Source organism: Gobio gobio (genome assembly GCF_949357685.1).
Source record: "Gobio gobio genome assembly, chromosome: 5".
Classification (NCBI taxonomy): Eukaryota; Metazoa; Chordata; class Actinopteri; order Cypriniformes; family Gobionidae; genus Gobio; species Gobio gobio.
In genome coordinates, this window is record NC_137101.1 from 19,337,005 (window position 1) to 19,362,747 (window position 25,743).

At 35.0% G+C, this 25,743-nt stretch overlaps 2 protein-coding genes across 3 annotated transcripts; both read left to right on the plus strand.

Annotated features, from left to right (window-relative positions):
• Positions 1-178: 178 nt before the first annotated feature.
• Positions 179-9,063, plus strand: LOC307126954 (plexin-C1-like). 2 transcript variants are annotated; one of them, XM_079817844.1, is made up of 15 exons: positions 179-2,383; positions 2,564-2,689; positions 3,370-3,504; positions 4,312-4,412; positions 4,522-4,642; positions 4,730-4,889; positions 5,655-5,766; positions 5,860-5,953; positions 6,418-6,456; positions 6,630-6,763; positions 6,860-7,039; positions 7,494-7,602; positions 8,031-8,198; positions 8,285-8,446; positions 8,609-9,063. In XM_079817844.1, the coding sequence occupies exons 1-15, from the start codon at positions 1,484-1,486 to the stop codon at positions 8,693-8,695; spliced, it is 2,628 nt and encodes an 875-aa protein (XP_079673970.1). In that variant the 5' UTR covers positions 179-1,483; the 3' UTR covers positions 8,696-9,063. The 2 variants fall into 2 exon arrangements, with proteins under 2 accessions (XP_079673970.1, XP_079673971.1); XM_079817845.1 differs by having other exon boundaries at positions 4,531-4,642.
• Positions 9,064-10,239: 1,176 nt separating this feature from the next.
• Positions 10,240-23,410, plus strand: LOC307126952 (plexin-C1-like). Its single transcript, XM_079817842.1, has 15 exons — positions 10,240-11,264; positions 11,444-11,569; positions 12,648-12,782; positions 13,863-13,963; positions 14,075-14,186; positions 14,278-14,437; positions 17,097-17,208; positions 17,302-17,395; positions 17,759-17,797; positions 17,971-18,104; positions 18,201-18,380; positions 18,968-19,076; positions 20,699-20,863; positions 21,004-21,165; positions 21,315-23,410. The coding sequence occupies exons 1-15, from the start codon at positions 10,365-10,367 to the stop codon at positions 21,450-21,452; spliced, it is 2,667 nt and encodes an 888-aa protein (XP_079673968.1). The 5' UTR covers positions 10,240-10,364; the 3' UTR covers positions 21,453-23,410.
• The last annotated feature ends 2,333 nt before the right edge of the window (positions 23,411-25,743 follow it).

Consider the following 25,743-nt stretch of genomic DNA (forward strand, 5'->3'; position numbering starts at 1 on the left):
CAATTTAAAGTTACTGCAGAGGACTGGTCTCATATTTAGTACTGCAGTTCAGTTATTTTGTAGGAGAATGCTTTCATTTTATCTTTTTCATCGAACACCCACAAAATGTTATTAATCTGATGTATGTTATCAGTATAGGCCTACTGCTTTACAACTCGTACTTAATATAAACATATAAAACCCATTAAAAAGATTCTGGTCTGGTTTAAATGAACAAGCACACATTAACTTACACTAACATGCTTTTAGTTCTGCAAGTCACCAACACACATTTCAGAGCACACAGTACAGTTATACTATAAAATATAATATAATATAACATACTTTATGTCTATATATGTCTAACATGATATATACCTTAAAAGGTCTTCTAAACACAGATCTGAATTGTTCGATATGTGTCATCATCACATGTCCATGTTGTTTACTATGGAGATTCCACATTTAACAAACATTGAATGCAGTGGCGGCTGTGATTATAATTGTAATATTTCATAGTAGTGCCATTATATTTCCTAACTTTTCATTCAATAACACATACAAAAGTGTGCAAATATCAGCTTAGTTCAGCTGAGAAAATACAACATAGGCCTATACACCACAACTGCCCGTGCTATTTTATCAGTGCCTCTGATAAATTTAAACTTGAAAATGAGGAGGAACGATTGCCAAAAACATTCTTTAGCTCAAACATAGCACTATAGCAACCCTAACATAATATCGACCCATTCCCAGAGGAAACTTGAACTGAGTAAGTGTGTTTTAAGCAATTTAACTAATCGCTTTGAATAAAATCCTCTGACAAATACATATATTTAAATTGAATAACACAAAAACTAAAATTGATTTGATCTGTTTTTGTTATTATTGACATCATCTTTATAATGCCAGACTGTGTTGCATGAACTGATGAGTTAAATTATAATGATTTTCAATTTAAAGAAGTTGTAGTATGTCCTAAAACTAGTCATCATCTATAGGCTATATAGCCCACTTTCTTGCATATATACTGAAGGCTACAAATGTAGGCCTGCTTTTTCTATCATCTGTGAAGTGTGTGATATTTGTGTCCAGTACGATATTTGTAGGCCTATTATATTTATTTTCAAGAGCCTTAGGTGTCATAACACTAATATGAATATTAAACAAGTTGTTTTACAAACTCTGTAGGGGGAAAAAACATTCCTCTTGATGTCATCTTACAATTTCTAAAACATTTATGTCTATTCTACTTTTTAACTTTATGCTTTGGTATACAAATGAAAGCAGATAGTTTTTTTCACTCAAGTACTTTTTGGAGAGTTAATAAACGTTTCAGAAAGTAGCCTACAATTTCTCTGTAGCATTTAGACCCCAGCCCTCCTCTCACAGCACTTCTTTCACTTCCACTCACTTCACCAGCGGACGCATCTGAGCGCAGTTGATCACAGTGACTAGATCTCACAATAGAAGGCCTGTCCAACTGCTCATTCAGATATTTAAGATGAGAGGATACTTACTTGGAATACTTGTACTTTTGAAACATTGCATTTGCGATGATGTGGTGAACTTTGATGGAGACATCAAGGACTTTGTAGTTGGTAAAAGTAAGTTGTTCGTTCTTACTGACCAGAGACTTCATCAGATGAGACTCGATCTTTCTGAGGAGAAGAGGAAGGACATCACTAATGCAACTCATCAAAATACAGTCAACATTCTGGTGCCTTTTGACGACAACGACACCCTGATAACCTGTGGGACCTTTAGAGATGGATACTGTGAAGTTCTTGACCTCAATGACATTACAAAGAGTATTTACTATGAAAGTGGTATATCGGTAGGACCGAGACAGAATGAGAAATCTGTTGCGTTCATAGCAGGTACAAGCACCAGTAGGTACATTTTGGTTGGGAAAAAGGACGATGATGGAAGACCTCCGTATCCTGTTGTTAACTTGTGGAACACTTTACAGTCTCAAGTTGGAGGGATTTTCTCTACCATAGAGGACGGACCAACCTCCTCCATCCAGAGCACCGCGAGAGATGTGGAGTTTATTGATGGATTCCAGAGAGTTTCTCCGTCAGAGTTGTACTTATTTGTCAATGCAAAGACTAACTCGGAGAGGAAAGTGCACGTCCTGTGGATGGACAGCTCTAAAGATAAAAAGACAGGCATCTTCAAATCCCTACAGGCTGCGACGATACAGTGCTGCAGTGATAAAGCTCGTCCAGTGCTCGTCGCCTCCACCGTTATTCCCTCAGTCAGTGCCGTTATTTGGGCAGGTGTGTTCAGTGCGCAGGACCAGCAGGATCCAGAGAACACCGCGCTGGCTCTGTACGACATCAGTACAGTTCAAGGCAAAGTGAAGGGTTTCTGCGCTTCTGGTGAAAAATGTGATTCTGAGGTTGGAAAATCAGCATTCATGTGCTCAATATACATGTTTTTTTTACAAATGTTAAGTATTTTATTGATTTGAGTTAGCTATATATAATAATTGTAGTACATAGAGTAGCCTATAATATGCTGCATGACAAAACCTAATTTCACTATTCACTAAAGTTATAATTGTATTTTTGTGTTGCAGACTGGTAGTAACCTTCAGCCGCTCTCTGTGGTGTTCAAGTCCAGCTCAATGTCATCAGTGGCAGCAGTTAGAAGTGGATCCTGGATTGGGCTGTTCATAGGAACCAGTGATGGTCAACTGATAAAGGTCTGCCTCATATCTTACTTTTAACAAAGTTTTGAACTACCCTCCTCTGTAGATAGAATAAGGCTGTAAGTAAGTAAACAAGTTTCTTGTTATTGCAATCCTGGCCTGTGTGTTTGTGGGGGCTTAATTGACGTGGTCATGAAAATGGACTCTAGAGGAGGAAAAATTGTCATGACATTAATATGATAGGCCTATAACTACTGCAAACACAACAAGTGGTTTCTTCCCCAAACTTACTGTTGAGAGAGAAAAAATATATTATTTCTGTGGATTTGGCCATTCACATATTCCATAATGAAATGTCTTTAGCAGCATTTAGCTGATAGCAACACTAATCTCTACAATAGTAACTTGATAACACCTTGATAAATTTGGTAACAGATAAACACATTGTGGCGGTTTCCCGGACAGAGATTAAGCCTAGTCCTGAATAAAATGGCCCTTTAAACCAGATTAACAGAAATCTGCTTTCTCTGTCATGGTTTAAAATAGTCCTGTACTTATAGTCCAGAGTTTAATAAACTGATTTCCTGGAGGAAGACTAGAGATACTCCAGGACTAAATTGAGGCTTAAATTAAACCTACCAGACAGGTTTAACTTCAGATTAACGTTGTTTCAAAGAAGACACATGTATTTGATTTGAATTAAGTTTGGATAATGATGCTGTTTGTATTTCTAGTTGGTTTTGGATGAGAAATTCACACCAGGCTGTCCAATAGTGCTGTACAGATCTGAAGATGGACGAGCAGTGCTTCCCAGAATGCACTTTGATCCAGTAGATTTCAAACATATCTACATTGCTCTGAAGAAAGAGGTGAGGTTTAGAAATGTGCAGTTGATAAAAAGTAGTACTCAACTTTTTTTAATTTGTTGTTTGTTCATGCAAAATTTCTGAAGCATATAAAATATTTTTTTTTCAAATGTAATGTAGCTATATTTATCACCATACCTAACCTTATATATTATCCTGACATTAAATTAAGAAACTAACACTGCTGCAATGGGTTTTTACTAGAGCTGCTGAAAGAACGACTGTATGTTTGACAACTTTATTTCTTCTGACTGCTGTAATCTGTTTTTTTGTTGTTGTTTTTTTCTTATTTTGAAAAGTCGTGGGAATGCAATTATGCTAAGTACAAATACATTTACATATTTATGTACTTAATATAAATACCCTGCAATTGTTCTGCAAAATTGGAACAACAAAATTTAGTTTTTGGTATTTTGGTATTTAATGCACTTCAGTTATCCAGAAGTAGTGCTGAGGTCCAACTAAATATATAAAAAAGGTCCAAATAAGTTTATTTGATTGTGCTAAAATAGAACTACTTGCAAGGTACACTTTAAATATCTTGCATTTAAAGGCTGATATTATACAGTGATGATACGATCCTTACTAACAGTAATATTAAAACAAAGGCTTAGTTAAGAAATTAAGAAATATGCATTGTGCAGTAAATAAATAGGCCTACTCCAAATAAAGGTTAATTGTAATATATAAGTCTCAAGCGATTTGTCAGTAAATATGTTAATGGTTTTGTAATAGTGTGAAAGAAATGTATTTTAAATGCATCTTGGTATAGGTTTTTTCTTCACTAGGGTGCTCATGTTTTTGATGTAGCTCAGAAGAGTGTCTGTGGTTCAGTGTGCTGAATTCAGCACTCTGAAAATCTGCAGAGCTTCTCTGGATCCTCTCTGCGGCTGGTGTGTGAACACACAGAGGTCAGATTCATATCTTTTGCACTTATATTTAATATGCTAGCCACTGAAAAAAAAAACAGTAACATGGCCAACATGATGCAACCTAACAACTCTAAATGATATATTTCAGCTCGTCTAGATGCTCCACCCAAGATGAATGTTCAAAATCTTCATGGATGTCCACCCCAAAAGACTCACTTCAGGAACCTCTGGTTTCTTTTCAGGCTTCGGCTGACAGACCGTCCAGAAAGGTATTATTATATTTGAATGAAATATAACCATTTTTCATTGCTTTAACAACATACTAGTAATTCCTATTGACATATACCCTCTCATAGATTACTCTACATCTTGCCTTGAGTCTGGAGAGCACAGAAAATCCCGCCTTCTCATGTTCCTTCACCACAGGAAGTGTGAATCTGTGTGATGGGGCTGATCTGACTGCAGATTTCCCAAAATGCTCCTGTACTTTTTCTGACCACCTACTTTATACTGAAGGTTGGTTCTTTGTAAGTGCATTGGTGATGGTGTCCTGTCAATTGGCTTCTATCACTACCTCAAACCACACTTGAGCACCAGGTTTTTAGCATCTATACTCTCTCTCACCACCCTTCTTAGGTGTACATTGGTCGACACAGGATCATTAAAGGTGCAATATGTTAAATTTTTGCCACTAGGCCAGTGTTATATATTTTGTTCAGATAAGTACTTAAAATATCCCAAATGTTTCCAACTATTTGAATCTGAATCTAACCAAGACGTTGAAACATGCAAACTTTCTTTTAATCTTGTTTGGCCCAACTAGGCATTGTTAGGCGGAGCTAATGTGAATAGCACTTGCCAACAAGGCACGCTATTTGCATTTGGTGTGACGGACATCCCGTTAAAAATGCAAACTTAAGTTCTATAACCACAGCTCGCCGCACATGAGCTTCAGATAACCACACATCTGATTTCCAAGAGTTATTTCCTCTCACTTTCTCAGCAACCGTAACCATGTTAGTAAGCCGCATGACACCTCTGAAGCAGCAAACAAATCTAAAAATAACTACAAGCTAAACAAATTAGACAAATGTGAGATAGTAAAATATAGTATATCTATAGATGTAAGCCACTTTGGATTAAAAAAAAAGGCAAATGCATACAGCAAATATCAATGTGAGAAATCCTGTTTATTTTTGGGATAATGACTAACTATATCCAGTCATGTAATAAACATTTTTAAAATCTCATTCTGATTATTATTTTTTGTAATCCATTCAGATTTAAAAGTCTCTGCTATAGTTTCTGTTAAGGAACAGAAGGTCACAGAGACGCTGACGCTGAGGAACTGCTTGAATATCTCTAATAATTCACCAAATCCTTCATATACACAGTAAGAACTGCACAGCCTAAAAGAGATTCTTCATTTAAAAATGCCATAAAGTGTTTTACGCATTTCAGTCACATGTAACATGAATTAATGCAGGTGTGTGCAGTGTATCTCCTCAGGGTGTCAGTGGTCCTCTTCCTCTCAGAGTTGTGATTGGACACATGGACCTGGGCTGCAGTTACACATACAGGTGAGACAATGTTTAACCTACAATCCAATGCTTCATTATATGCTTATTGAGAAATTACAATCTTCATAAAGAGTCAAGATGATTCATTTATGCCAGCGGCTATTTGCACAAATGATAATAGCAGTGTTTTCTTTGAATTAAGTGTAAATAGTAGTTCGATGCTAATTATACTAATAGTTCAAATAGTGGCAGATACTTGATTTCCTGATTTTTATTTCAAATAAATGCCTCTTTGAGCTGACATGCGATGGGAACAGGAAGAAGAATGAGTTCAGAAAAAGACGCCACTACTTCTGTTATCAGCACAATTTCTTTTGTAATTCTGTCTAGCTCGACCAGAAAACATCCGGAGTTAGAGTAAACAGGCTATTTACACTAAATTTATTGTTGAGGGCAAAAATATCATTTTGTTGCCTGAAGCGAAGCCAGGAAGTAAATTAACCGCTCTCTTTTCTACTTTTTAGGATGCATGTGTAGATCTATTCTCAGACATGGGGTATAAAGTAAGTGTCTGAGTACTGAATATTTAGTTTTTTATAATATCCTTTAATATACTTTGTTGCATCTCATAACAAAATGTTCAATCACTTATATACTGCGCTATGTCATATAGTGTGTTTTGTTGTGTCTTTGTCTGTATGATGTTTTCAATGAGCCCAACATTTGTGTCCTGTAGGAGCCAGAGATCCTCTCTCTGGAGCCCAACAAAGTTTCTTTTCATGGCAGAAACAACGTTTTACTGAGAGGAAAGAACCTGGAATCTGTCACTAAAATTCGCATTCAAGGGAATATGAACTGTATTCCTAAAGAGTGAGACTCTGTGTGCATGTGTTTAGTTGTATTTATGAATGTGTGTAGATTGAGATAAATTATACTCTATATCTGGGCATGAATGTTTCCCCTCAGAGCTCCAGTGTTTAATCGCTCCAGTGACACTTTAAGGTTCCACATTCCTCCCAGTGGAACTAAAGGAACAGTGAAAGTGTGTGTTGTTACTTTTGACAACCGTTGTCATGGTAACAGCACCATCACTTACAGTTCCCAGCCCAGCTGTAAAGGAATACATCCCACAGTCTCCTGGAGCAGGTTAGAGCATTTCAGACCACTGGCAGATCAGCTCCCCTATCACATCAGTGCCTTAAGATGAAAACTGCACATTTTAATTAGTTCATCTAATGTCATACAGAAAATAGGACAATAAGATTTGCAATGTATATTAAAAATGGTGTGAGAATTTCCTGCATGCTTGGTCTTAGTTCTGAGAGCAGCAGTTCTGACTCACGCGTGACCGAGACTAGTCTTTAGTTTAGTAAGAGCAACCTGCTTCCTGGCAGACTTTTCAGGAAGACTTTTCAATGTTTTTGGCAGGTTTATCTTCCATTGGTTGCTGAAATATCTTGTATTGTGTTTCTGTAGGTTTGTGTATGCCAAAGTTACATGCAGGAAAGTTAGTGGGTGGAATTAAAATGTTAATAGTGTACTTTAATATTGTTTCTTATGTATTATTGACTGGGATTGGTTTTAATGTTTCTTTATTCAGTGGCGGAAGGAAGATTCATGTTCAGGGGAGCAATATGGAAACTGTGGAATCAGTTATTGTCCATCCCTCTAATAAAGAGCTTCAAACACAATACAGCAGAAGCTCAGGGGTAAGACGTGTGTTTAGTACTCCTGCAGTAACACACAGCACTTTATCTGATACAGAGCTCAGTCATTTATAACTTCAGTGAGTTTTCAAACAGCCCAGATTCACACATGTAGTGCATGAGGTCTTATTTGGAAGAATTTGTCATTTATCTGCTCATATAATTGTTAAATTAACTTTAGTGACTCTATATATGCAATAGATTTTTTTTTTTAATGGTGACAACATGCATTTTATATTATATTAATATGTTCCTTGAGGTTCACTTACAAATATTAACTACAGTGTGACGTCACATTGAGGAGGAAGTCAAAAATTGAGATCAGAAAATTGTAGTATGACATGTAAAAACTCTTATGTCAAAGGATCAAGGAACAAACATTTAATAAAAGTCATATTAGAGTCATATCTTCATTGTCTCTCTTTTCTCAGGACGTGTGGTTTCACTCCCCCCGTTATGATGGCAGTGGTCTGTTTAGCTTGTTAATGAAAGTTGGAAACTCCACTGTGGATTGTAGGTATTTGTCTTACCTGCCTTGTCCAGAATTCACTGTATTCACCACCTTACAGGTGGCCAATGATCTACTGGTGAACATTCAGGTAAAGAATGACTAAAAAACTGAGCAAGATCTACTCTTTAGAATTTGAATGAACACAAATGAATCTTGTGGATCTCTGTTTCTCAGAAAAAGGCAGATGCATTGAATTTGAGTATGAGTGAGGTGAACGTGATGGGTTATCAGGGAGATCGGCAGTATCAGTGTGTTTTGGAGATGTTTGAGTCCAATACCATTATCTGTAAGATTAAAGGAGAACCAGGAGCCGTCACAGCAGTGGACTCAATAACTGTACGTCTGTTCTTGATATTTTCAATTCAATTATTTTCAATATGCTAAATCTATAGACATGGAAGTTCATAATTTAACTTGATAATTGCTGCAAACACAGCTGTGTTAAGTTCAATGTAAACTTTATGAGATGAAAAGACATTGCTTTAATTTTCATTTCAGATCACGATTGGGAATTATGTTCTCGGGATGGGAAATAAAAAGGATTTGTTCTGCCTCAGGCCACAGAACACGCCTGGCCAAGTATGAAAGAGCAAAGAAATTCTCAAATGAACCCCATCATTATTTTCTATTCCTAAGATTAGAGACTCCATTTGAGTAGTTTGCTCATTTTATTTTATATTCTTCTTTATATATATTGTACATAATACAATTATGTTTTGGCATATGCTTTAATTATTCAACAACTTCTGTGAGCGCAATCCTGAGACTGAACAGGAGGTGGCGCTATATACTCATTTATTAATCACAAAGCAATCAATTTAAAGTTTGTATCTAAAGTTTGCATTGTATCTTTTTCATCGAACAGCCACAAAATGTTTGTTATTAATCTGATTTATGTTATCAGAATACTGCTTTACAACTCATACTTATTAATAAACATATAAAACCCATTGAAAAGAGTCTGGTCTGGTTTAAATGAACAAGCACACATTAACTTACACTAACATGCTTTTAGTTCTGCAAGCCACCAGCACACAGTGCGGTTACTATAAAATATAACATAATATAAAATACTTTATGTCTATATATGTCTAATATAAAATATACCTTAAATATCTTAAGGACACTAAAAGTTCTTCTAAAGACAGATCTGAATTGTTCGATGTGTCAACATCACATGTCCATGTTGTTTACTATGGAGATTCCACATTTAACAAACATAGATTACTTACCAGTGGCTGCTGTGAATATGATTGTAAGATTTCATAATAGTGCCATTATATTTCAAAATTTCATTCAATAAAACATATACAAAATTCTCCAAATATCAGCTTAGTTCAGCTGAGAAAATACAACATAGGCCTATACACCAAAACCGTCTGTGCTATTTTATCAGTGCCTCTAAACTTGAAAATGAGCAACGATTGCAAAAACATTCTTTAGCTCAAACATAGCACTATAGCAAGCCTTACATAATATCGACCCATTCCCAGAGGAAACTTGAACTGATTAAGTGTTTTTTAGCAATTTAACTAATCGCTTTGAATAAAATCCTCTGACAAATACATATATTTAAATTGAATAACACAAAAACTAAAATGTATTTGATCGGTTTTTTTTTGTTGTTATTATTGACATCATCATTATTATGCCAGACTGTGTTGCATGAACTGATGAGTTAAATGATAATGATTTTCAATTTAAAGAAGTTGTAGTATGTCCTAAAACTAGTCATCATCTAGGCTATATAGCCCACTTTCTTGCATATATACTGAAGGCTACAAATGTAGGCCTGCTTTTTCTATCATCTGTGAAGTGTGTGATATTTGTGTCCGGTACAATATTTGTAGGCCTATTATATTTATTTTCAAGAGCCTTACATAGTCAGGAGTCATAACACTAATATGAATATTAAACAAGTTGTTTTACAAACTCTGTGGGGGGAAAAAAACATTCCTCTTGATGTCATCAAACAATTTCTAAAACATTTAGGTCTATTCTACTTTTTAACTTTATGCTTTGGTATTCAAATGAAAGCAGATCGTTTTTTTCACTCAAGTACTTTTTGGAGAGTTAATAAACGTTTCAGAAAGTAGGCTACAATTTCTCTGTAGCATTTAGACCCCAGCCCTCCTCTCACAGCACTTCTTTCACTTCCACTCACTTCACCAGCGGACGCATCTGAGCGCAGTTGATCACTGTGACTAGATCTCACAATAGAAGGGCTGTCCAACTGCTCATTCAAATATTTAAGATGAGAGGATACTTACTTGGAATACTTGTACTTTTGAAACATTGCATTTGTGGTGATGTGGTGAACTTTGATGGAGACATCAAGGACTTTGTAGTTGGTAAAAGTAAGTTGTTCGTTCTTACTGACCATCAACTTCATCAGATGAGACTCGATCTTTCTGAGGAGAAGAGGAAGGACATCACTAATGCAACTCATCAAAATACAGTCAACATTCTGGTGCCTTTTGACGACAACAACACCCTGATAACCTGTGGGACCTTTAGAGATGGATACTGTGAAGTTCTTGACCTCAATGACATTACAAACAGTATTTACTATGAAAGTGGTTTAACGGTAGGACCGAGACAGAATGAGAAATCTGTTGAGTTCATAACAGGTACAAGCACCAGTAGGTACCTTTTGGTTGGGAAAAAGGACGATGATGGAAACTCTCCGTATCCTGTTGTTAACTTGTGGAACACTTTACATTCTCAATATCATGGGATTTTCAATAACATAGAGGACGGGGCAGACGCCTTCATCCAGAGCACCGCTAGAGATGTGGAGTTTGTTGATGGATTCCAGAGAGTTTCTCCCTCAGAGTTGTACTTATTTGTCAATGCAAAGACTAACTCGGAGAGTAAAGTGCACGTCCTGTGGATGGACAGCTCTAAAGATAAAAAGACAGGCATCTTCAAATCCCTACAGGCTGCGACGATACAGTGCTGCAGTGATAAAGCTCGTCCAGTGCTCGTCGCCTCCACCGTTATTCCCTCAGTCAGTGCCGTTATTTGGGCAGGTGTGTTCAGTGCGCAGGACCAGCAGGATCCAGAGAACACCGCGCTGGCTCTGTACGACATCAGTACAGTTCAAGGCAAAGTGAAGGGTTTCTGCACTTCTGGTGAAAAATGTGATTCTGAGGTTGGAAAATCAGCATTCATGTGCTCAATATACATGTTTTTTACAAATGTTAAGTAGTTTTATTGATTTGAGTTAGCTATATATAATAATTGTAGTACATACAGTAGCCTATAATATGCTGCATGACAAAACCTAATTTCACTATTCACTAAAGTTATAATTGTATTTTTGTGTTGCAGACTGGTAGGAACCTTCAGCCGCTCTCTGTGGTGTTCAAGTCCAGCTCAATGTCATCAGTGGCAGCAGTTAGAAGTGGATCCTGGATTGGGCTGTTCATAGGAACCAGTGATGGTCAACTGATAAAGGTCTGCCTCATATCTTACTTTTAACAAAGTTTTGAACTACCCTCCTCTGTAGATAGAATAAGGCTGTAAGTAAGTAAACAAGTTTCTTGTTATTGCAATCCTGGCCTGTGTGTTTGTGGGGCTTTATTCACGTGGTCATGAAAATGAACTCTAGAGGAGGAAAAATTGTCATGACATTAATATGATAGGCCTATAACTACTGCAAACACAACAAGTGGTTTCTTCCCCAAACTTACTGTTGAGAGAGAAAAAATATATTATTTCTGTGGATTTGGCCATTCACATATTCCATAATGAAATGTCTTTTGCAGCATTTAGCTGATAGGAACACTAATCTCTACAATAGTAACTTGAGAACACCTTAGTAACTTGGTAACAGATAAACACATTATCTTCAGAAATATTAATCAGTTTTGGAAAACTCATATTTAACGCATTATTTTTCAAAATGGAACATAATTAATATAATTATTATATTAATAATTACCCTCCCCCATTCTATATGTTCTGGTGACGGTACTGGTGATTAATATGACATCATAAAACAACATGTATAAAATATTTTATATAGAATTAGATAAATAGTGCTTTAAATTTCAACTACCCATTAAACCTTTGTTTAGTTGCAATAAAATCAACGTAAACAAAACAACGTCAGTGAAAATTATGTATCTATGTGGAAGAAATGATCAATAAAATGTTAGTATTTAAATAGGTCCTACACATAGAAACCTGGAAAAATAAATTAATATAAACAAGTACTTCGTAAATTGCTCATATTTTCACTTCTTTTTCTTTTTTGGTCTTTATGTTAACAGTCTGGTCTCAAGATAACATTATATGCCTTATGCATTATAAAGTTGGCTATTGTTAAAAACAGTAAGTGTCTCAAATAGCCACAACCCTAACTTATTTTCTTGAGCACTTTTGTGGAATATGTGAATAATCATACAGTGATATGTATTCGATATCTTAGCAATGACCAGTGACATGAATAAATTACATGAATAAAACATGACAATCATATAATGATTTGATTTGATTTAAGTTTGGATAATGATGCTGTTTGTTTTTCTAGCTGCTTTTGGATGAGAAATTCACACCAGGCTGTCCAATAGTGCTGTACAAATCTGATGATGAACGAGCAGTGCTTCCCAGAATGCACTTTGATCCAGTAGATTTGAAACATATCTACATTGCTCTGGGGAAAGAGGTGAGGTTTAGAAATGTGCAGTTGATAAAAAGTGGTACTCAACATATACATATACATATATATATATATATATATATATATATATATATATATATATATATATATATATATATATATATATATATATATATATATATATATATATATATATATATATTATATATATATATATATATATATATATATATATATATATATATAAAAAAATTTCATGCAAAATTTCGGAAGCATATAGCATATAGACACAGCTTTTTACATGATGCTGCATTTACATAATTGTTAACTGTAAATACAGCCAATAATTTCATTTTTTGTAATGTAATGTACTGTATATTTATATCACCATACCTAACGTTATATATTATCCTGACATTAAATTAAGAAACTAACTAACACTGCTGCAATGGGTTTTTACTAGAGCTGCTGAAAGAACGACTGTACGTTTGACAACTTGATTTCTTCTGACTGCTGTAATCTGTTTTTTTGTTTTTATTTTGAAAAGTCGTTGGAATGCAATAGTGGACGTTTTATTGCTTTCTACCATAGTGAAAAATAAATATACCAAAAGGTATTTGGAATACATTTATTTTATGCCAAGTATACTACAAATACATTTACATATTTAATTACGTAATATAAATACCCTGCAATTGTTCTGCTAAATTGGAGCAACTAATTTTAGTTTTTGGTATTTTGGTATTTAATGCACTTTAGTTATCCAAAAGTAGTGCTGAGGTCCAACTTAATATATAAAAAAGGTAATAAGTATATTTGATTGTGCTAAAATGAACTATTGCAAGGTACACTTTATATATCTTGCATTTAAAGGCTGATATTATACAGTGATGATGCAATCTTTACTAATAGTAATATTAAAACACAGGCTTAGTATTAAAAAAAATATGCATTGTGCAGTAAGTAAGTAGTCCTACTCCAAATAAAGTTTAATTGTAATATTTATATCAGTACGTCTCAAGCGATTTGTCAGTAAATATGTTAATGGTTTTGTACATAAATGTATTTTAAATGCATCTTGGTATAGGTTTTTTCTTCACTAGGGTGCTCATGTTTTTGATGTAGCTCAGAAGAGTGTCTGTGGTTCAGTGTGCTGAATTCAGCTCTCTGAAAAACTGCAGAGCTTCTCTGGATCCTCTCTGCGGCTGGTGTGTGAACACACAGAGGTCAGATTCATATCTTTTGCACTTATATTTAATATGCTAGCTACTAAAACAGTAACATGGCCAACATGATGCAACCTAACAACTATAAATGATATATTTCTGCTCGTCTAGATGCTCCACCCAAGATGAATGTTCAAAATCTTCATGGATGTCCATCCCAAAAGACTCCCTTCAGGAACCTCTGGTTTCTTTTCAGGCTTGGGCTGACAAACCGTCCAGAAAGGTATTATTATATTTGAATGAAATATAATAATTTGTCATTGCTTTGACAACATACTAGCAATATTGACATATCAATACCCTCTTCTACATAGATTACTCTACATCTTGCCTTGAGTCTGGAGAGCACAGAAAATCCCGCCTTCTCATGTTCCTTCACCACAGGAAGTGTGAATCTGTGTGATGGGGCTGATCTGACTGCAGTTTTCCAAAAATGCTCCTGTACTTTTTCTGACCACCTACTTTATACTGAAGGTTGGTTCTTTGTCAGTGCATTGGATTGGTGTAGTTGTTTGCTTAATTGTATTGAATGTGCACTTGTAGTGTACTTCATATTTCAAAAGTATATTTTACATATGTATTAACGAGAGTACACTTTGTTGTGACATTTTCACTACAGACTGACTATACAAACAACTTCCAGTTCTTAATACAGTATAATGCAATTATATATCTCTAGGTAATTCCCTTCCCGAACACTTACAATACAATAATTCAGGGTAATTACCCTCCCGAAGTATGGTGACGCGTCCCGTCAATTGACTACTATCACTACCTCAAACCACACGTGAGCACCAGGTCTTTAGCACCGCCCTTCTCAGGTGTCTGCTGGTCCGATACATTAATACTAACAATGAGTATTACAGCCTCACCCCGAGGTCAGATCTAGTCTTCCAACATTATCACTGTCTCTGCTGTGGTCCTCTGAGCGAATCTTATTCTATTCTGCAGCATTTACCAGACACGACTCCAAAGTTGCTCTATGCAGGAATAAAGTTTTATTCATGGGTCACAACAACCAAGAGAGACTCTCTGAACAGAAAGATGCATGTAAATGTATTCCAGTTGAGTAAATCTTCTTCACTGTAATTGGTGATTAATGATCTAAGCAAATCACAAGACTGTTAGTTCTGCTGTGTTAAGCACTTTTTGGGTGTCTAGATCTTTGATCATGAGATGTATACATGGTCTTTGACCTGTGCAATGGTCAGGAACATAACGGCACCTTCAAACTAGTCCAAATGAGGTGCGTAGACAAAAAAATTCCAAATAGTAAAACATTTCAAGAGAGTCTGCACACTCTACCAAAGAAGAGGTCTTTAAATGCGATAAAATCAATCCTTTACTGAAAAAAGGGCAAACGTTTCTGTCACATGTGACCTTTGGCAATGCCAAGCTTACAATCGTTGACCTGAGCATCCTTAGGCACTTTAAATTGTACTTATTTTTCACAAGGGTTTATAGAGAGTCTGTATCAATCTTTTTTTAAAATGTGGAATTAAGCTGTTTTCTATGAATATGAGAAATTTCCGATTCATTAGCTACTATAGGAAATGGTCAAACTATTCATGCAACACACCAGTGTTTACAATAATAAATTAGAATAATATAATAACAAATACCAGTTTGCAATATCAAGCAGCAGAAATAACTGGAAGCATGACACCACCAGAAGCCTTGCAAATTCAATGTTAAAAATGGCCATTTCTGCTATATTAAAATAAGGTGGATAAAAGGGACTTAGCACAAATAACAAATCAAGAAAGTGTATACACAACATCAGACACAGAAATCAGCAATACATAACCTATGATGAAAAACATAAAATGTGCTGTATTCCAAAACTGCCTGCACTACTGATGCAGTAATTCACAATCAGAGTTTTATCCTACTCGTTTTTTCAGACACAGGGACTTAAACTCAGAGACTTTGATTCATATATATGTGTGTGTTTGTCTGTTCTGTTGTAGGGAGGAAATTAAAGGGTTAGTTCACCCAAAAATGAAAATAATGTATTTTATTACTCACCCTCATGCCGTTTCATCTTCGGAACAAAAATTAAGATATTTTTGTTGAAATCCGAAGGCTCGGTGAGGCCTGCATAGCCAGCAAAGACATTTCCTCTCTCAAGATCCATGAATGTACTAAAAACACATTTAAATCAGTTCATGTGAGTAAAAGTAAAGCGACAAGAATATTTTTGGTGCGGCAAAAAAATAACGACTTATATAGTGATAACCGATTACAAAACATGAAGCCTCGGAGCATTAATCAGTGGTTCGGAGCGGCAAAGTCACAAGATTGCATTAGTTTGGCGGTTTGACACGCAATCCGAATCATGATTCGATACGCTGATTCATAACGCTCCGAAGCGTTTTAAACTGATTTAATTATGTTTTTAGTAACGTTACATTAATGGATCTAGATAGAGGAAATGTCATTGCTGGCTATGCAGGCCTCACTGAGCCATCGGATTTCAACAAAAATATCTTAATTTGTGTTCCGAAGATGAACGGAGGTCTTACAGGTGTGGAACGGCATGAGGGTGAGTAATAAATGACATTATTTTCATTTTTGGGTGAACTAACCCTTTAAGTTAGGTTACACTTTATTTTAAGGTGATGTAGTTACATTGTACTTACTCAAATAAGTACTGAGTAACATTAATTAATTACATGTACTTATGGTTAGAGTTTGGTTTAAGGTTAGTTACTTGTAATTATACATAATTTACATAATTTACTTACTATAGTCATTTCATGTAGTAACGTGTAACTATCTTTAAAATAAAGTGTTAGCTGAAGTTCTATGACCACAGCTCGCCGCACATGAGCTTCAGATAACCACACATCTGATTTCCAAGAGTTATTTCCTCTCACTTTCTCAGCAACCGTAACCATGTTAGTAAGCCGCATGACACCTCTGAAGCAGCAAACAAATCTAAAAAGAAATACAAGCTAAACAAATTAGACAAATGTGAGATAATAAAATATAGTATATCTATAGATGTAAGCCACTTTGGATAAAAATAGCAAATGCATAGTGTAAGAAATCCTGTGTTTATTTTTTGTGATAATGACTAACTATATCCAGCCAAAATCTCATTCGGATTATTTTTTTGTAATCCATTCAGATTTAAAAGTCTCTGCTATAGTTTCTGTTAAGGAACAGAAGGTCACAGAGACGCTGACGCTGAGGAACTGCTTGAATATCTCTAATAATTCACCAAATCCTTCATATACACAGTAAGAACTGCACAGCCTAAAATAGATTCTTCATTTAAAAATGCCATAAAGTGTTTTACACATTTCAGTCACATGTAACATGAATTAATGCAGATGTGTGCAGTGTATCTCCTCAGGGTGTCAGTGGTCCTCTTCCTCTCAGAGTTGTGATTGGACACATGGACCTGGGCTGCAGTTACACATACAGGTGAGACAATGTTTAACCTACAATCCAATGCTTCATTATATGCTTATTGAGAAATTACAATCTTCATAAAGAGTCAAGATTATTCATTTATGCCAGCGGCTATTTGCACAAATGATAATAGCACTGTTTTCTTTGAATTAAGTGTAAATAGTAGTTAGATGCTAATTATACTTATAGTTAAAATAGTGGCAGATACTTGATTTCCTGATTTTTATTTCAAATAAATGCCTCTTTGAGCTGACATGCGATGGGAACAGGAAGAAGAATTTGTTAGAGAAATTAATTGTTGATAGCAAAAATATAATTTTGTTGCCTGAAGCGAAGCCAGGAAGTAAATTAACCGCTCTCTTTTCTACTTTTTAGGATGCATGTGTAGATCTATTCTCAGACATGGGGTATAAAGTAAGTGTCTGAGTACAGAATATTTTGTTTTTTATAATATCCTTTAATATACTTTGTTGCATCTCATAACAAAATGTTCAATCACTTATATACTGTGCTATGTCATATAGTGTGTTTTGTTGTGTCTTTGTCTGTATGATGTTTTCAATGAGCCCAACATTTGTGTCCTGTAGGAGCCAGAGATCCTCTCTCTGGAGCCCAACAAAGTTTATTTTCATGGCAGAAACAACGTTTTACTGAGAGGAAGAAACCTGGAATCTGTCACTAAAATCCGCATTCAAGGGAATATGAACTGTATTCCTAAAGAGTGAGACTCTGTGTGCATGTGTTTAGTTGTATTTATGAATGTGTGTAGATTGAGATAAATGATACTGTATTTCTGGGCATGAATGTTTCCCCTCAGAGCTCCAGTGTTTAATCGCTCCAGTGACACTTTAAGGTTCCACATTCCTCCCAGTGGAACTAAAGGAACAGTGAAAGTGTGTGTTGTTACTCCTGACGACCGTTGTCATGGTAACAGCATCATCACTTACAGTTCCCAGCCCAGCTGTACAGGAATACATCCCACAGTCGCCTGGAGAAGGTTAGAGCATTTCAGACCACTGGCAGATCAGCTTCCATAAATATGTTTGTTTTTCTGTCATTGTAGGACTTTTTATTGACTTTATTCATTTTATAATCAGGGCTTAAATTGGGGGATCCATGCTGAGTCCAGGGAGTTAATTTCAAGGGGGAATGGTGTTCCAGTTTATCTACGTAATAGCCTCCAAATGCTGTGCAAATTTCATACATATAGCATTTTCTGCATATGGTTTAAAAGTATACCCCAAGTCCCCAAAGGGTCACATCAGTGAATCACGGGTATTTCCTGATTCAAATTGTTTGAGTTATTCAGATATTTTCTGTCCCATTTCCCTCACAGAAAATGTTTAGTATAATTATTATGTAAATATTTGTTTTAATATCTTCATGAGTATATTTGGTCTCCACAATGTAGGCCTACACTTTTTCATATAAATATTATATATTATTTTATATATTATTTAATATCCATGTTATTATACTTTATAATGTATATTTGAATTATTTATATTGTATTATTTTATTCATACATTAGAGTTTCCCCTTCCCTGAATATGATTAACTTGATTTAAATATGTCTTCATTCAGTGGTGGACGGAAGATTAATGTTCAGGGGAGCAATATGGAATTTGTGGAATCAGTTATTTTTTTCAGTAAGTCTGAAGTGCTCCAAACCCAATACAACCTGAGCTCAGGGGTAAGACATTTGTTTGACTTTTTTTTTTTGATTGAGTGTTTTATTTGAACATGTTAAAAAAAAATTAGAAATAAGAATAACAGGAAGAGAATATGTATGTACCTAAATCATACATTCCTACATACTTACAATATAATTAAAAATACCAAATAAAAAAGAACATACACTTCTCTATACACACTTCCAAAATTATTATAAAGAATTAAGTACTTCAAATAGAAAAAACAAAAAAATTTCCCATGTTCAAAAAGGAGTAGGAAGAAGTTCAAAAAACTTTTCTAGTCCTACCCCCCCCATCTCTATTTTTCCCTTAATTAACACAAATAGAATCGTTGCTTTACATATTTACATAAACATACACTATATATCTACTTCCAGTGCTTATATTCACATATTACACAGATGCATACATTCATAACTACAGTACGTATACACATTTCCATAATCTTCTTTTCCATTTATCTATATTACACCCAATAAAACCCAACCAAACTGGACTTTTTATATAATCCCAAAAACATACGGTCAGTATACGATACTAACATCTCAATTCCTTTTCATATCCCATCAATATTTTCATTTTAAATATTCTCTTAAAATTACTCATTGTTGTACATGTTTTCATCTCTTCACTACAGTTATTCCATAAATGAACTGTTTTGCTTATTACTCTTGCTTAAAGCACTTAATCTTACATATGGAGATCAACACCCTTAACAAAAAATAAGTACACTTTAAGTATACTTAATAAAGTTAACGATTTTTAAGTATACTCTATGTTGTAAGTACACTAAGATCATTGTACTCATAGTATACTTGAAAGTTTATTATTTCAATACAACTTGGTTGGGACTAAATTGGCCCACTTTTTAGTGTATAAAAGTATAATTTTGAGTATTCTTTAAGTGTTTTTAAGTTTTTCGTTTGTACTGCAACTATACTACAAGTGAACTTATAGGTATACTGCTATTTTACTAGTTAAATACTTGTAGCACATTTTTTAGTTAATGAAAGTACATTTTGAAGTATACTCTACTTCTATGTTAAACTACTAGTTTAGTAGTTTTATACTGCAAGTATATTTCTTTAAGTATAATTGCTTTAAGTGAACTTAACATCATACTTATAGTTTACTATTCATATATTATATTTGCCCTTTGGGTATACTACTATGTTCCTATTTAGGTATTAATTTTTATACTTATATTAATTAGTATACTTTTTTTACTTTAGATTTGAAGTAAATTCCTATGTACACTAGTGGACTACAAAAAAATGGACATACTCAGAATTAGGAACATATCTGTTTTGTTTATGAATCAATATTTTCAAACAATGCTAGCTGTTATAAGACAGTATGTAAAAAAAGTATTTAATAGGCTACTCAACCAAAAGAGTGAACACAACTGCAAGCCAAGTATAATTCGAATACTTGATTATACTTTTAAGTATATCTTGATCAAAAGATTGAGTACAAGTATAGGCCAAATATACTTAGACTTTTCTGTCAGTATAAGTCATGTATACTTTATTATGTATGTATCATGTATACTATTATTTATCATATTCACAGCTCACATGTAGCTCTGTTTAGTCATATTTTCATTGTCTGTCTTTCTCAGGACATGTGGTTTCACTCACCATATCATCGATATGGAAGTGTTTCATTTAGCTTGAATGTTGGAAACTCCACTGTGGACTGTGAGAGTTTGTCCTACGAGTATGGACCAACATTCACTGCATTCACCACCTTAGAGGTGGCCAATGATCTACAGGTGATGATTAAGGTGAGTTTAGTGATACAGTGAGTTTAACATCAGCGTATAGTCTGCATCTTTTGGCATGTGCTCCTACATTTACTACATTTGTTTCTGCACATCAGCATGTGAATTTCACAATCTCCACACCATCCCTCTCTCTTTCTCAGAGAACAGCAGATAAGTTCAATTTGGGTATGAGTGAGGTGAATGTGATTGGTTATCTGGGAGATCAGCAGTATCAGTGTGTTTTGGAGAAGATTGAGTCCAATGCCATCATCTGTAAGATTAAAGGAGAACCAGTTGCCGTCAAAGCAGTGGACAAAATCAATGTAAGTCTGTTTTTGATATTTTCATGCATATGGGGGGAGAATCTTATAGTTTGACTATTCACATTTTTGTTAAGTTTAATAACACTTGATGCTAAGTCAACCTCATGAGATGTTTTATGAGTAGATCATTTCTGTCATTGTCATTTCAGATCAGCATTGGGAATTTTTACCATATCATGACGAGAAAACGTCCAGAATATTTGGTGTTTTTTTCTATAGTATTTTCTTTAATATTCTTATTTTTTATTCTTATCTTTTGCATTTTGTTATCAATTTTTCGGGTGTGACAATATCCAATCTGTTTTTCCTATTCAATGGCCACTGCAATTCTGATACACACAAACATACAGCCTTTATAAGTAAAATTATGCTGTAAAAGTGCTGTTTATAGTGATCACCACAGTAATATTTCACTTATTTCTGTGCCATAGTTATTATATTGATTAATAATAGATTGTTAGCTAATCTGTGTGCTTTGTATATGTGCACTTTTGAAATGCATAACGTACAAATCTATTTAAATTGTAATGTAGACGCATGCATTTTCTGTGAAGCTGCTTTGAAACGATATGTATGGTGAAAAGCGCTATACAAATAAATTTGAATTTAATTGAATTAATATTATCCTTATCTCATATCTTCTGATCTTGTCAGATCCATACTGTGGAGCGGTTCTCCAGACAGCAGGTGGCGCTTTATACTCACTTATTTTAATCCACTGTAAAAACAGTTATTCAAAGTTCCTACAGAGGGCAAGTCTCCTATTCAGTACTTTAGTACAATTATTTAGCAGAAGGCTTCGAGTGTATATTTTTCATTGTATACCTACACAATTCCATTGTTCTCTTATTCATCTTTTTAATGTTAGATGTAATCAGTATTCTGCAAAACAGTATAATTACAAATAAACATTTTACAATGCTTTTCTATCCAGTCCTTTTCAGATTATTATACAGTTATATGACATATCTCAGCTATTAACTGCAATATAAATATACTTTATTTCTAAATATTAAGTAATACATACAGAAATATGTGCCAAAATAACTCAATGCCTATCTTCAAAAACTTCACAAAATGGAAAGATTCCTACTAAGAGGTGACAAAAGAACACAAAATGAGGGAAGGAACCAAGAAAAACACCAAAACTCAATGTTTGCTCTAAATCTTACGATGCCGTATTTGATGTTGGACACAGTTTCTCTATTATTCTGCTAATAGAGTCACTTCAAATGACCTTTGTAAAGAACAACTGCTTCAAAGAACTCAATTTACCATAATTATTCTGGCAGAAAATCTTCAGCACTGATGATGGAGCCCACAAATTCGCAGAGATACACACTCGTACAATTACAGCTTGCTTTGAGACACAATCCATCAGACAGTGATAAATATAAAAGGTATGGAGAGACTGCTATCGCTATAGCAACAAGACAAGCCGCACTCCTTTGTTTTTTCGGTTGTAGAAGGATCAATAGTATTATCAATAGTAACAACCGTATTTAGGTTATGTGTATTTTATTTATACAGATCATATAGAGTTAGATGGAGGGTCTGAGGGGGTACGTTTTTGTTAATTCACCCCTTACATATATATAATGGCCAAAAGTGGTCCGGAGGGGATGTTTGTTTTTTTAATGACTCTACAAATTTGATTAAACCATCAAAATATGGGTCAAATATTTTATATTTTCTTTAAATATTTTAAATATGAGGGAAGAACAAAACACTAAACTTGGTTAAGGTATTTATCTGACAAACCTATATGGCAAAAAAGCAAGCTACAGATTTTATTTTACTTTGCAAAACAATCAAAAAAGCAATCAGTTATTAATATTCAGTTGGTTTGGTTCTCTCTTGTTCATCATTTCTTTGTATGAAACCCTAACAAATAAAACAAGACTCCAAGCACAACTGTGCAATATGCTTACAAAATCTTTACCAAATTTTGATAATGTTTGAATAAAGGGGGAAGATGCCAATTTTCCTAGCCTGGACATCACTTTTGGCCACTACTATGATTACATGAATTCGTAAACTGATTCATGTTTCACATCAGCAAGAGAAACGCATCAGCAAGCCCTTCAAGGAACTGGAGCATCATTCACAGAACAGCACAGTGCTCGCGCTCACACACACACACACATGAATGATCCCTGGATCACAGCAGAGAAAGACACAGCCCTGAACTCTCGGAAATTAACCCTACTGAGTTTTTTTGGGAAAAGGGCATCTGCTTCCAATAAGCCCTGGTTAATACTTGTTATCTGCGCATTCAGGGGTATGGAGATTTCTCAGAATCCTCGCCCCTCACAGATCCGACTCGCAGACGGAGCACCACAGGCTGTCACCACGTCCCTGAGGAGACCCAAAGAGATTTATGTGCAGGAATGAATAGAAATATGGAAATGTTTATGTAACTGAAAATAAATAAGCGTAAATATGTTTTATGAACCAGACCAAATAGCACGGCAGAGGACAGGGTGTTCTGTTTTTGTTGGGAGGACTGCGCGTGTTTTAATGAGCTTGTTGAAGAAAGAGTAGCCTAATACATTTTCTCATTACTTCCATTCATTTCTTTCATTTTTTATACTGAAACCTGTCACATAAACCTTCCTGCGTTTTTGCTGGGGAACTCCACACAATGTAGTTTTTTTGTAGGGATATTTGGTCCCTATAATATCGACAAACCCTAAGCCACACACACACAAACTCATCATTTAACTTCTCCTGTTTGTGCGTGTGTGTGAGAGAGCGCAAGAGAGAAGGGTTATAGCTAAAACCTTACAGCCTAAACAGTTCACACAGGTGGCCTATTCACCCTCTGGCTAACACGTCAGGTGACACCTCTGTGCAAAGGTATTCTGTTCAACTCTTTATAGAGCCATTAAACAATCTGTGAGCAAACATTCTTGGAATTACCATTAGATATGAAAAACTATTTGTGAGGTAATTTCCACAAATTAGATTGAACCATATTGCAGTGTGATTCAGTTAGGCCCAGTTCAGTGTTTATAGTCGATTCCCTCTGCCTGACTAAATAAAAGTGCCAAACGCATGTGAAGACAGTAATCAGAGAGAGACTAAACTGCAAGGCAAACAAACCGGCTTTCCCAACACTAATTTAATCTCAGTAAATCTCATGTGACAAGGTGAGCTGAAGTGAAAGACCGAAAGCAAGCAAGAAAGACAGAGCGGAAGAAACAGTTCAAACAGCTTCTTTGAGAAAAAAAAGTATTAGAAGTGTATGAAATAAATACAATAATAAAACAAAATCATTTATGAAAAAAATGCTTCACGTTCATTAACAATTTGCTAATCAGTCTCTTTCAATACAAATATGAAATAAAATAATAAAACAATAAAATCTCCTGCAGCCATGAATGATGGAAAAATTAAATGCGTCACATTAATTATCAATTTAAAAATGATTAGTCTCTTTTCATAAAATAAGATTTTAAAACATTTATATTCCAGCCATGATTTAGAAAAAAATGCCTCGCCTTAATTGAAATTTGATATTACTGTCCTTTTAAATAAATAAATAAATTCTGCTCTAGCTATGAATGAGAGAAAAAATGCTTCACATTCATTCAAATGTGATGATTATTGCTGTCCCTTTCCAGTTATTATTATTATTTTTAAATAAAATCTGCTCCAGCCATGAATGAGAAAATAATGCTTCACATTCATGATCAATTTGAAAATTATACAGTCTCTTTAAAGATAAAACTATGAATATAACAACTGAAAAAGGTGGAATAGCAGTGTGATACAGTAGATATCCCGCTGGGCACAGCGCACGCACATACACATATATAACACACACACACACTTACCACGCTGTTCTCCCCTCCCTCTGTTTGGTTGTCAGCAGAGCGGGTGCACACGCAGCTGATAGCCCATGGACAGTTTTACACACTACATGCTCCATTTCCCTGCAATAGTTGTTTCCCGATCACACATAGTACATCACAAACATGTTTGTCCCGTTTATGTTTTGTGGGTTTTGTGCGTTGTTTGTAGTTTGTCCCGAGTGTTTGGTCAGGACTGGCTGATGGCACTGACGAAGCCGAGTGATTGAGCGGCGCCGGCTTATGACGTCACTGTTAGCGCCATACCTGCGCAGGTTGCGCAAGTCCGGTGAAACCATGTGTGTTGTTTAGGGGGGGGGGACTGACAAATTAAGAAGATGTCAGTAATGTGTTATTTTGTTATGATATTGTTTTGTTTTGTGTTTTATTATGTGTTATATGGGGATTTGTGTTTAAAAATGTCTATTGTATGTGGGGAGAGTTTTGGACAAGAGATTATTTTAATGACCAAATTAATGGGATGTCCGTTGAAGGGGCGGAGTCTGGTCTACAAAAAGGGAGACCAGACTCAACACAAGCACTTGTTAACCAAGTCAAGCAGGAGCAACGGTGGTGCTGAGAGACAAATTGACAAAGCGAGTATAGTGTAGTTACCCCTTTGTGTATATTTTATATATAGATTTTTCTTCTTTATTTTTCCAGTTTGTTGTTTCTTTGATACTTTATAATTTAGGAATTTGAATTTTACACTGTATATATTTTT

Coding starts and splice junctions, on each gene's coding strand:
- LOC307126954 (XM_079817844.1), top strand. CDS start 1,484: ATGAGAGGATACTTACTTGGAATACTTGTACTTTTGAAACATTGCATT. Junction 2,384..2,563: donor GTGAAAAATGTGATTCTGAG/GTTGGAAAATCA, acceptor TTTGTGTTGCAG/ACTGGTAGTAACCTTCAGCC. Junction 4,643..4,729: donor CTGACAGACCGTCCAGAAAG/GTATTATTATAT, acceptor ACCCTCTCATAG/ATTACTCTACATCTTGCCTT.
- LOC307126952 (XM_079817842.1), top strand. CDS start 10,365: ATGAGAGGATACTTACTTGGAATACTTGTACTTTTGAAACATTGCATT. Junction 11,570..12,647: donor GTGATGGTCAACTGATAAAG/GTCTGCCTCATA, acceptor TTGTTTTTCTAG/CTGCTTTTGGATGAGAAATT. Junction 13,964..14,074: donor TGGTGTGTGAACACACAGAG/GTCAGATTCATA, acceptor CTGCTCGTCTAG/ATGCTCCACCCAAGATGAAT.